Source organism: Chelonoidis abingdonii, chromosome 4 (genome assembly GCF_003597395.2).
Source record: "Chelonoidis abingdonii isolate Lonesome George chromosome 4, CheloAbing_2.0, whole genome shotgun sequence".
Classification (NCBI taxonomy): domain Eukaryota; kingdom Metazoa; phylum Chordata; order Testudines; family Testudinidae; genus Chelonoidis; species Chelonoidis abingdonii.
The window spans coordinates 29659748-29670930 of record NC_133772.1 but is presented as its reverse complement, the minus strand read 5'-3'; the positions used below and the strand labels follow the sequence as shown (position 1 = coordinate 29670930).

The following is an 11183-nucleotide window of genomic DNA, read 5'->3' as shown; positions in this document are numbered from 1 at the left end:
ATTGGCTCAGTGCAGGAATTGCCAGGTGCTATTCTCTGGCCAAACCATGCAGGAAGGCAGACTAGATGATCATAATGGTCCTTTGTTACACTCTGTCTTAATCATTATCTCGGCAGTGGAGTGGGGGAGCTGCTTAACAGGGTATGGCACCACTACTGAAAGTTACGGCAGGATGTTAAGAACATCTGCACTGGAAATGCAGGACTTGTGAAATCAGTGTGAATCTTCAAGGTGGAACCTGGCCAGGACCCCACTGTTACCATCTTGTGAACTTGCCAACTTTTGTGAAAAGTGCCAGGGAAGTTTTAACAACCAAGAACTCTGCACTTCTGTTTCATGACTCATTTGAAAAAGGGGATGTGTGGGCTCTTGCTACTGATTCAGAGGGAAGAACATAGCCTGAATCATCAGCGCTGCTACCCTTAATAGCAGCCAGCTTAATCTTTGAGGTCTCCCATCTGTGTGCTGACAGTCCTGCTTAGCAGGTGCAGTTAGGCACTCTCCCCTCTCCCTGTGGCTGAAGTGGAATGTCTGGACGATGAAGTTGTTCCTAATGGAATCTCAGTGCAAACATCAATTACCTACCAAAGGAGCAGCCTGAGAAAGTGCCAGGGCTGATATGTTCAGCACCCAGAACTACATGTATAATCAGATCAATCTCAGCTAAGCTGCCATTTGTGCGTGATATGGGTACATACTGGCATAGCAATCGCTGAAAAGATGACATAAATGGGGACAGGTGGCCCTGCCACCCTGCATTGTTAAGTATGTCAGCTGCTGGGTTCTGAACCAATTGGAGTGGCTTCGTTCCAGGAGTGTGCAGTCTCCTAGGCAGCTGTAGATGGAAGCAGCCTTTTCTCAAGGCCAGGTTTAGCCGCAATGACTCCAGGTGAATGAGGCAATGGCTCATTTTAGGAATCCAGCAGCAAGCTGCCTTCAATGGAGAATGATGCTATGGAAATAGAGTTCTTCATGTGCTTCCATTGCCAACCACTATCTCCTCAGTCAGACCTGGATTTGGCCTCAGCAGCTGCTCTTCAGTTGGGGGGCTCATCTCAACCAGAGTTGGGGGGGGTGCAAAGATGATGTAAAGCTGGTTGGTGTGTCCGTAGTGCTGGCATTTTAGTCCATGTTCTTTCACCTAGCTCTTTAATAGGGTCAGAGAGAGGCTGGGTCCCTCAGGAACTCTGGAGGGGGAGGATCAAGTAGTCTTAGGGCTTGGCTACATTAGAAATTTCAAAGCGCTGCCCTGGCAGTGCTGTGGGAGCGCTGCTGCGGCAGCGCTTTGAAGTGTGAGTGTAGTCAGAGCCGCAGCGCTGGGAGAGAGCTCTCCTAGCGCTGCTTGTAAACCACATCCCTTATGGGTGTAGAGTGCAGCGCTGGGAGCCGCACTCCCAGCGCTGCCGCCCTGATTACACTGACACTTTACAGCGCTGCATCTTGCAGTGCTTGGGGGTGTTTTTTCACACCCCTGAGCGCGAAAGTTGCAGCGCTGTAAAGTGCCAATGTAGCCAAGCCCTTAGTGACACAACTGAAGCCACCTAAGTGCAATCCCACTGGCCTTTGCTGCTGCTGAGGCAGAACAGCACGATTTCACGGTTACCGTAGAGAGGTCCAGCAATGGGAGAATGTGTAGCTAGTAGGAGTGGGTAGGCAAAGGATTTCCTGTCCAGTGAGAATTGGAGGTTTCAAAGAATTTTAGAAATCATACTGATTTGGGAGGGGAAAATGTATATGAACCGACAAACAGAAAAGTCAGTTTGAGTTAAGCAAAAAAGTTTTGGTTTTGTTAACTTTTTTTGTCTAAATTTCCTAAGATTGCAAAATGAACAGTCATGTTTGACTTGGAAAACCCAAAACTTTTTTTCATTTTGAAATATTGAAATGGGATTTTGAAACTTTACCACATTTTTTGAGTCAGATTTGTCAAAATTGACCCTACTTGGAAAGAGTTTGGGGTCTGATAAATGGGCATTTTTTAAAATTTAAAAACAAAACAGTTTTTAAAAAAATTCCTGACCATCTCTTACATCTGGATCATCTGTCACTACCACCAGCACTATCTGTTCCATGACAGATAGGATTGGGTAGTGGTGGTTGGTAACTCTGAGGGGGATGGAGGCACCCAGGAGGTATGCTGTCTGCCAGGGGCCTGTATCCAAGACGTTACGGAGGGATTGTTGAGGCTCATCCAGCCTTCTGACTCCTACCCCATGCTAGTCATTCATGTGTGCACTAATGATATGCAAGGTATGACCCTGAGCAGATCAGAAACAACAACAGGGCTCTGGGAGTAAGGGTGAAGGAGCTGGGGGCGCAGGTGGTGTTCTCTTTGATCCTTCCCATCAAGGGTAGGGGCCTAGACAGACAGATGCATCCTGGAAATGAATGCCTGGCTGTGAGGATGGTGTTGCCAGGGAAGAAGGATTGCTAAGCAGAGATGGAATCTACCGATCAAGGCAGGGGAAAAACATATTTGGATACAGACTGGCTAACCTACTGAGAAGGGCTTTAAACTGGGTTCGACAGCAGCAGGTGACAAAAGCCCACAGGTAATTCCAAAACATGAAGACCTGGGAGAAGGGTTGGAATTGGGAGGGGAGGAGCATGGGCCATTATAGTAGGGGTAAGAGAGAATGTGGGGGAAAATCAAATCAGTATCCTAGATGTCTGTATACTAATGCAAGAAGTATGGCGAATAAGCAGGAAGAACTAATTCTAGTTAATAAACACAACTATTACACTTGACATCACAGAGACGTGGGATAATACACATAACTAATATTGGTATAGAAGGATACAGCTTCCTCAGGAAGGACAAGCGGAGATAAAAGGGAGGAGGTGTTGCCTTATCTATTAAAAATGTACACACTTGGGCCTAGGTTAAGATGGAAATAGGAGACAGACTTGAAAATCTCTAGGTAAGATTAAAGGGTGAAAAATAAGGGTGATGTCATAATGGGGTCTACTACAGACCACCTAGAAGAGGTGGATGAGGCTATTTTTTAAACAGCTAACAATCATCCAAAGCACTTGGTGGTGATGGGGGACTTCAACTACCCAGGCATACTTTGGGAAAAATAACACGGCAAGGCACAGATTATCAAAAAAGTTCTTGGAATGTATTGGAGACAGTTTATTTCAGAAGGTGGAGTAAGCCACGAGGGGAAACTTGATTTTGACAAATAAGGAGGAACTGGTTGAGAATTTGAAAGTGGAAGGCAGCTTAGGTGAAAGTGATCATGAAATGGTAGACTTTGTGATTCTAAGGAATGGCAGGAGGGAAAACAGCACAATAAAGATAATGGATTTTAAGAAGGTAGACTTTAGCAAAGTGAGGGAGTTGGTAGGATCCCATGGGAAGCAAGTCTAAGGGGAAAAACCATTCAAGAGAGTTGTCAGTTTTTCAGAGAGACATTATTACGGGCAGAAGAGCAAACTATCTCTCTGTGTAGAAAACATGGGAAGTATGACGAGAGACCACCTTGGCTTAAGATCCGAAACTCAAAAAGTGTTCTACAAAGAGTGGAAGCTAGGTCAAATTAGAAAGAATGAATAACACAAGTACGTAGGGACAAAATTTGAAAGGCCAAGGCACAAAACAAGATTAAACTAACTAGAAACATAAATCATGTATCAGAGGGGTAGCCGTGTTAGTCTGAATCTGTAAAAGCAGCAGAGATTCCTGTGGCACCTTATAGACTAACAGACGTTTTGGATCATGAGCTTTCGTGGGTGAATACCCACTTTGTCAGATGAATGTAGTGGAAATTTTTACTACATTCATCTGATGAAGTGGGTATTCACCCACGAAAGCTCATGATCCAAAACATCTGTTAGTCTATAAGGTGCCACAGGACTCTCTGCTGCTTTTAGAGAAATAAAGGGTAATAAGAAAACATTCTACACATACATCAGAAGTGCAAGGAAGATCAAGGACCAGGTAGACCCATTACTTGATAGGGCTGGGGAACAATAACAGAAAATGTGGAAATGGCAGAAGTGTTAAATAACTTCTTTGTTTCAGTTTTCACCAAGAAGGTTGGTGGTGACTGGACATCTAACACAGTGAATGCCGGTGAAAATAAGGAAGGATCAGAAGCTCAAATAGGGAAAGAAGTTAAAAATTACTAAAAAATTAGAGGTCTTCAAGTCACAAGTGCTTGATGAAATACAGCCTAGAATTCTCTAAGGAGCTGACTGAGGAGGTATCTGAGCCATTAGCAATTATCTTCAAAAAGTCATGGAAGACAGAAAAGATTCCAGAGGACTGTAAAAGCACAAATATAGTGCCCATGTATAAAAAGAGAAATCAGAACAACCTGGGGAATTACAGACCTGTCATCTTAATGTCAGTACCTGGAAAGATAATGGAGCAAATAATTATTTTGCAAACACCTAGAAGATAACAAGGTGATAAGTAACAGCATAGATTTGTCAAGAACAAATCATGTCAAACTAACCTAATATCTCTCCTTGACAGGGTAACAAGCCTTGTGGATGGGGAAAAGTGGTAGATGTGGTATATCTTGACTTTAGTAATGCTTTTGATACTGTCTCACATGACTTTCTCATAAACTAGGGAAATGCAACCTAGATGGAGCTACTCTAAGGTGTGTGCATAACTGCTAAGAAAACCATTCCCAGAGATTAGTTATCAGTGGCTTGCAGTCAACCTGGAAGGGCATATTGAGGGGGGTCTTGCAGGGATTAGTTCTGGGTCTGGTTCTATTCAATATCTTCATCAATGATTTAGATAATGGCACAGAGAGTACACTTATAAAGTTTTCAGATGATATCAAGCTGGGAGGGATTGCAAGTGCTTTGGAGCAGGGTTCTCAACCTTTTCCTTCGAGATCCCCCCCCCCCTCTGCTGCTGTCTGAACTTACAAGACAGCATGCTGACATGCTCTTTGACCCCAAAACATAGTCCCCCCCCCCCCGACACACACACAACATGCTATTAAAAACTCCACAGCCCACCTGTACCAGCACAACTGTTTTTCTGCATATAAAAGGTCAGATATTAGAGGAAATTATTTCACTAGGAGGGTGGTGAAGCACTGGAATGAGTTACCTAGGGAGGTAGTGGAATCTCCATCCTTAGAGGTTTTTAAGGTTAGGCTTGACAAAGCCCTGGCTGAGATGATTTAGTTGGGGTTGATCCTACATTGAGCAGGGGGTTGGATTAGATGACCTTCTGAGATCTCTTTCAACCCTAATCTTCTATGATTCTAAAAGCCAGGACTGGCATTAGGGGGAAGCAAACAGGGCAATTGCATGAGGCACCAAACCACAAGGTACCCCACGAAGCTAAACTGCTCAGGCTTTCGCTTCAGCCCCAGGTGGTGGAGCTCAGGGCACTGTGGGCTTTCTGCTCTGGGCCCCAATGAGTCTAATGCCAGCCCTATTTGGCGGACCCCCTGAAACCTGCTCGCAGCCCACCATAGGGGCCCTCGGATCTCTGGTTGAGAACTGCTGCTTTGGAGGGTAGGATTAAAATTCAAAATGATTTGGACAAATTGGAGAAATGGTCTGAAGTAAATAGGATGAAATGCAAAGTAGTCCACTTAGGAAGGAACAAATCAGTTGCAAACATACAAAATAAATGCCTAGGGAGGAGTACTTCAAAAAGGTATCTGGGAGTCATAGTGGATCACAAGCTAAATATGAGTGAACAGTGTAACACTGTTGCACAAAAAGCAAACATTCTGGGATGTATTAGCAGGAGTGTTGAAAGCAAGACACAAGAAGTAATTCTTCAGGTCTACTGCATGCTAATTAGATCTCAACTGGAGTATTGTGTCCAGTTCTGGGTGCCACATTTCAAGAAAGATGTGGAGCAACAGAAATGATTAAAGGTCTAGAAAACATGACCTATAAGAGAAGATTGGAAAAAATGTGTTTGTTTAGTTTGCAGAAGACTGAGGTGGGACATAACAGTTTTCAAGGACATAAAAGGTTCTTACAAGGAGGAGGGAGAAAAATTGTTCTCCTTAACCTGTAAGGATAGGAAAATAAACAATGGATTTAAATTGCAGCAAGAGTGGTTTAGGTGATCATTAGGAAAAACTTCCTGTAAGGGTGGTTAAGCACTGAAATAAATTGCCCAGGGAGGTTGTGGAATTTCCATCATTGGAGATTTTTAAGAGCAGGTTAGAGAAACACCTGTTAGGGATGCACTAAATAATTCCTAGTCCTGCCTTGAGTGCAGGGGACTGGACTAGATGACCTCTCGAGGTCTCTTCCAGTCCTACAGTTCTATGATTCTATGACCAGGCCCTGAAGCCTGACAGAGGAGACTAGGGTAGATGGGGTCTTCTATTCACAGGCCCTTTCTGATCTAGGAACCTCATTATAGAATAGATATGTTGAGCTGGAAGGGACCTGGAGAAGGCATCAAGTCCCGCACCCTGAGCTTAGGCAGGATCAAGTAAACCTAGGCCATCCCTGACAGGTGTTTATCCCACCTGTTCTTAAAAATCTCCATGATGGGGATTCCACAACCTCCCCTGGAAGCCTATTTCAAAGCTGAACTACTTCTATAATTGGATAGTTTTTCCTAATATCTTACCTTAATTTCCCTTGCTGCAGTTTAAGCCCATTATGTCTTGTCCTACCTTTAGTGGACATGGAGAACAATTGATCGCTGTCCTCTTTATAACAGCCCTTAACGTATTTGAAGACTATTATCTGGTCCACCCTCAGTCTTCTTTTCTCAAGAGTACATGTGCCCAGTATTTTTAGCCTTTCTTTGTAGGTCAGATTTTCTAAACTTTTTATCATTTTTGTTCTCTGGACTCTCTCCAATTTGTCTACATCTTTCCTAAATGTGGCACCAACTGTAACTGATGCAATGCTGTTTGCCTGAACTGCAAAATGTCTGAAACAATAGCTCTGAAGTGCTCCATTCATTTCAGTGGGTGCTCACTAAGAGGATACTACTTCAAAGATCATACTACTTCAAAGTTACCATTATTAACTATTGTACTGCTTGTTACAGTAGGTAAGAAAGAAGAGAATATAAGGGCAGCTCTACACTATAAAGTTAGTGAAAATTTTCACAGCCCTGGCCAATGTGAAAAATGTCATTCCCTGTATGACGTAGTGAAGATGACCAAAATCCTGGTGTAGACACTGCGAGGTCAACAAAAGAATTCTTTTGTCAACCTAGTTACTGTCTCTTGGAGAAGTGGATTTACTACAACTATGGAAAAATCCCCTCCATCACTGTAGTATCATAGAGTCATAGAATATCAGCGTTGGAAGGGACCTCAGGAGGTATCTAGTCCAACCCCCTGCTCAAAGCAGGACCAATTCCCAACTAAATCATTCCAGTCAGGGCTTCGTCAAGCCTAACCTTAAAAACCTCTAAGGAAGGAGATTCCACCACCTCCCTAGGGAACCCATTCCAGTGCTTCACCACCCTCCTAGCAAAAAAGTTTTTCCTAATATCCAACCTAAACCTCCCCCACTGCAACTTGAGACCATTACTCTTCGTTCTATCATCTGGTACCACTGAGAACAGTCTAGATCCATCCTCTTTGGAACCCCCTTTCAGGTAGTTGAAGGCAGCTATCAAATCCCTCCTCATTCTTCTCTTCTCCAGACTAAACAATCTCAGTTCCCTCAGCCTCTCCTCATTAGTCATGTGCTCCAGCCCCCTAATCATTTTTGTTGCCCTCCACTGGAGAGGTTCTACCGATCAAGGCAGGGGAAGAACATATTTGGATCCAGACTGGCTAACCTAGTGAGGAGGGCTTTAAACTGGCTTTGACAGAATCAGGTGATAAAAGAGTGGTGCAGCTGCAGCTGTGTAGCTTAGCATTTCTTGCATAGACATACCCCAAGTTAAGAAAATCCACATTATATTTGGATGTCTGCTTATGCTGGTGCTAGAAATGGTTAGTCTCAGAAGATACCACCACTCCTTCCTACAATCAAAAAGAAGTGAAGTCCAGGGGGCATAGCAAGGCTTCTGACTCCCACTCAGAGAACACTAGGTCCAAGGATCCATGGATGCAAGATGTTTTGTTAGAGGAAAATATTAATGTTGTAACGTGTGTTATTTGTAATAGTTGTTGCAAAGGAATTCTAGTATAGGCTGGATAGGTGATGATGTATTTCAGTTTCAAATGATGCAATAACTTGTATTTAAACATTTCATAATGTCCCGTATTGAATATCCACCATTCTTGAACATCAACGTGTAAAGGCATGTTTAAAACAAATTAATTCCCTTTAATTAAAATACAGGCGGACTGTTAACAATACAGAGTGGGTTTGGAGGGCTGGGAGTGCTTGGTTTGAAAAAAGGCAGCAAGGATCAGTATGGGAACCACTGTTCTAAGAAGTGATGGTTGGGCCTTGGAAAAAGCCCCTCGAGACAGATTGGATGGCAAAAGGAGATAGACACCAATCCTAGCCTATGGGAGATGGAGGGAGAGTGAAGGGTTTTTTGGGAGGGGTTCCTCATGAGTGTCTGGCTGCTGCTGTGTCCCCTGGAAAGAGACAAAGAGAAGGAATAGCAACATTGAGAAGGGAAGCTAGGAAATGTCCAAGAGCTGTCACTAGCAAAAGGAGCCAGAAAGAAGAAGGATGGCTATTTGTTTCTAGAGGAGATGAGAACCAGTTATTTGAACCCAGATAGGATGGCTTTCAATCAAAAATGGTATCAGTGGAAGTGGTGTTACTGAAGCCTTGGAAAGGAGGATCCAGGCTTCAGACAGTGCCACCAAAGAAGGATCATTCCTCCTCTGGACATTATCCCAATTCACATTAAGGCTGGTCAAGCCTTGACAATGGGCCTAGTCTGGCTGCGAACCCAATGCAATCTCAAGATGGAGCCAACTGGAGGTGGGGATGAGATGTCTAGCCTCACCTGGGCCCAGCCTATCAAGCTAAGGGGGATTCAAACTCAACCAGGGAGCTTGCCCTAGCAGCAACAATTTCCATCTCCACTCCAGTGGGGCAGGGTACACCTGAATAAATGCTACATGAACAAATAATACCTGGAGTAAAGCATAATATCAAATGGGAAGATGCTTTAAATAAATACTTATGCTATACACCTAATTAAAATGAGGCAATGCAGCCTTTGAGAGTATCTGCTGCTACCCCAGCGGCTCACAAAGAAAAGCACAATTCTAAAAGTGAGCAAGGTAGTGAGAGCATTCAGTATATGTAATTAATTAGGCAACCACCTAGTTATTGGCTTGGGCTAAGATCCTCAAAGGTACTAAGGTGTCTAACTCCCACTGATTTCAGTGGATGTGAGGTGCCTAAATACTTGTCAGGATCTAGGCCTCTCTTACTCAGTAACAACTCCTCACAGTTGCTGCAAATCAAATGATGATTGTCTGAAGAAATCAAGGTGCATTTTAAAGATGCAATGCCAATATGTACAATACACCAAATCCTTCATTATTTGTGTTAACAATGCCGTGATCTGGTATCAGCATCATCTAACCACACACAATTCTCTTCTGCTGTTTCTTATCCCGTCTTCTCAGTTGAGAGTGTGTGATGTCAGAACCTGCATGACATCTGACTGGGAGGGAGCTTCATGGTGTATTTGGGGTTTGATTTTAAAGGAGGCTTGGAAGGATAAGATTTTTATCACGAAATGTCAGTAAACATTGATTTAACTGTTACACAGACAAACTGATGAAACATATTACCATCAATAATAATCAAAATGTACAGATGGGCAAAGTAAGCAAAATGCTGCTTGAGAACTTCTTAGAGTGTGATTTAAGGATATTTACTTTGTATATGTTGACATGTGATGCTGATTTCCTCTGTGATCTTGGGGAAGTCTCTGTGCCTCAGTTCCCAATATGCGAAAAAACAGACATAATAGCACTGTCCTGCCTCTCAGGGCTGTTTGCAGGAGAAATACATTAAAGATTTTGAGGTGCTTTGACATCTATTGATAAAAAGCCCTACATGATTATTTTCTGCATCCATTAGTCATTGTCCAATCCTGACTGGGCGGTAAGGTGAAGCGTTACAGGACAGTGGTGCATTTGCGATCTTTTCCACACAATTATGCTTTTTTCCCCTTCATTGCTCTTCAGGGGACAGTCTCTTCTCACTGCTGATAGGGAAATCCTTATCTTGAACTTCCTCATATTTTGGTCGTGAAAAGCAGAATATACCCTCCTGTCATGCTCTCTTTTCCTGGCCATGCATGTCTCCTACTTTCCGCCTCTAATTTATGGTCAACCGTTTCGCCAGGGTCTGTGTGGATTTCTCCTGATGTGAAACAGCTTGGTGGGACAAATCCATGCAGGGGTGGAGGAGCAGCCTAGCTTCAATCCACTCCTATGCCATCTTTTTCAGGTGGCGGTTTAGGAGCCTTGGTGTCTGTGGGGATTTGACTGGGACAGTGGGGATCCGTTCCCGGTTCTGCCACAGGTAGCCATGTGACATTGGCTGAGCCTGTTGCCATCCTGGGCCCATTTGCCCAGCTGTGACTTGGGGCATCAAAGGGTCCAGTCCTGGCAGATGGGGACACCAGTGGGGCATGCTGGGACCCTTGCCCTGGGGACAGGTCAAGGATCAGAGATTGGCATCCCAGGGTGAGAATGACTCAGGGCCAGGGGGTCATAGGTCAGAGGTTACCGATAGCCTGGCTTCGACACGTCCATGAGTCCTGCTGCTTCCTTTGCAGTCAGCCAATCCTGACATTAAGCTGATAGAGACCCCACCCACTGGAGCCTACCTCAGACGCAGAATGAATCATCTCTCTGCGTGTGGCGTTGCCGCATCATCACCGCCGGCAACCAATAACTGTCTCGGTTATACGGTGACGTCATCTTATCCCCGCCCATATCTCCCCATTGGACAGATAACAACAAACAGGCTAAACAGCCAATAAGAAAGGGGAAACGACGAGGCCAAAGGGATGGCAGTGACTGCTAACACCAGCCAATAGACTGCCAGGTCCCGCCCATCAGAGGCCGTTAGGCCAATGGGAGCGCACGGGCGGGGCCGCGGCGCTGGTGGGCGGGCCTCCTGCCCTCAGAGAGGGGTGGCGCCGCCAATGGACAGCGCGCCGAGCGGTTGACGGCGCAGCGCACGGAGGGAGGAGGGGGCAGGGCACTTGGGCTCCGGCGCGACGAGCTCTCGGACGCGGCGCGAGATGTCGGAGCTGCGGGCTGCGGGGTCGGGGCCCGGGC

The 11183-nt window shown here is 44.8% G+C and overlaps 1 protein-coding gene across 2 annotated transcripts in view; it reads left to right on the top strand.

Annotated features, from left to right (window-relative positions):
* Positions 1 to 2371: 2371 nt before the first annotated feature.
* The window catches only part of OSBP (oxysterol binding protein), a 32446-nt gene continuing 23634 nt past the window's right edge, over positions 2372 to 11183 (top strand). Inside the window, exon 1 of one of the 2 annotated variants that reach the window (XM_075064998.1) lies at positions 2372 to 2552. In XM_075064998.1, coding sequence (XP_074921099.1) covers positions 2389 to 2552 — 164 coding nt within the window. In that variant the 5' untranslated portion in view covers positions 2372 to 2388. The remainder of the gene's footprint in view (positions 2553 to 11183) is intronic. The other variant, XM_075064997.1, reaches the window with a different exon arrangement.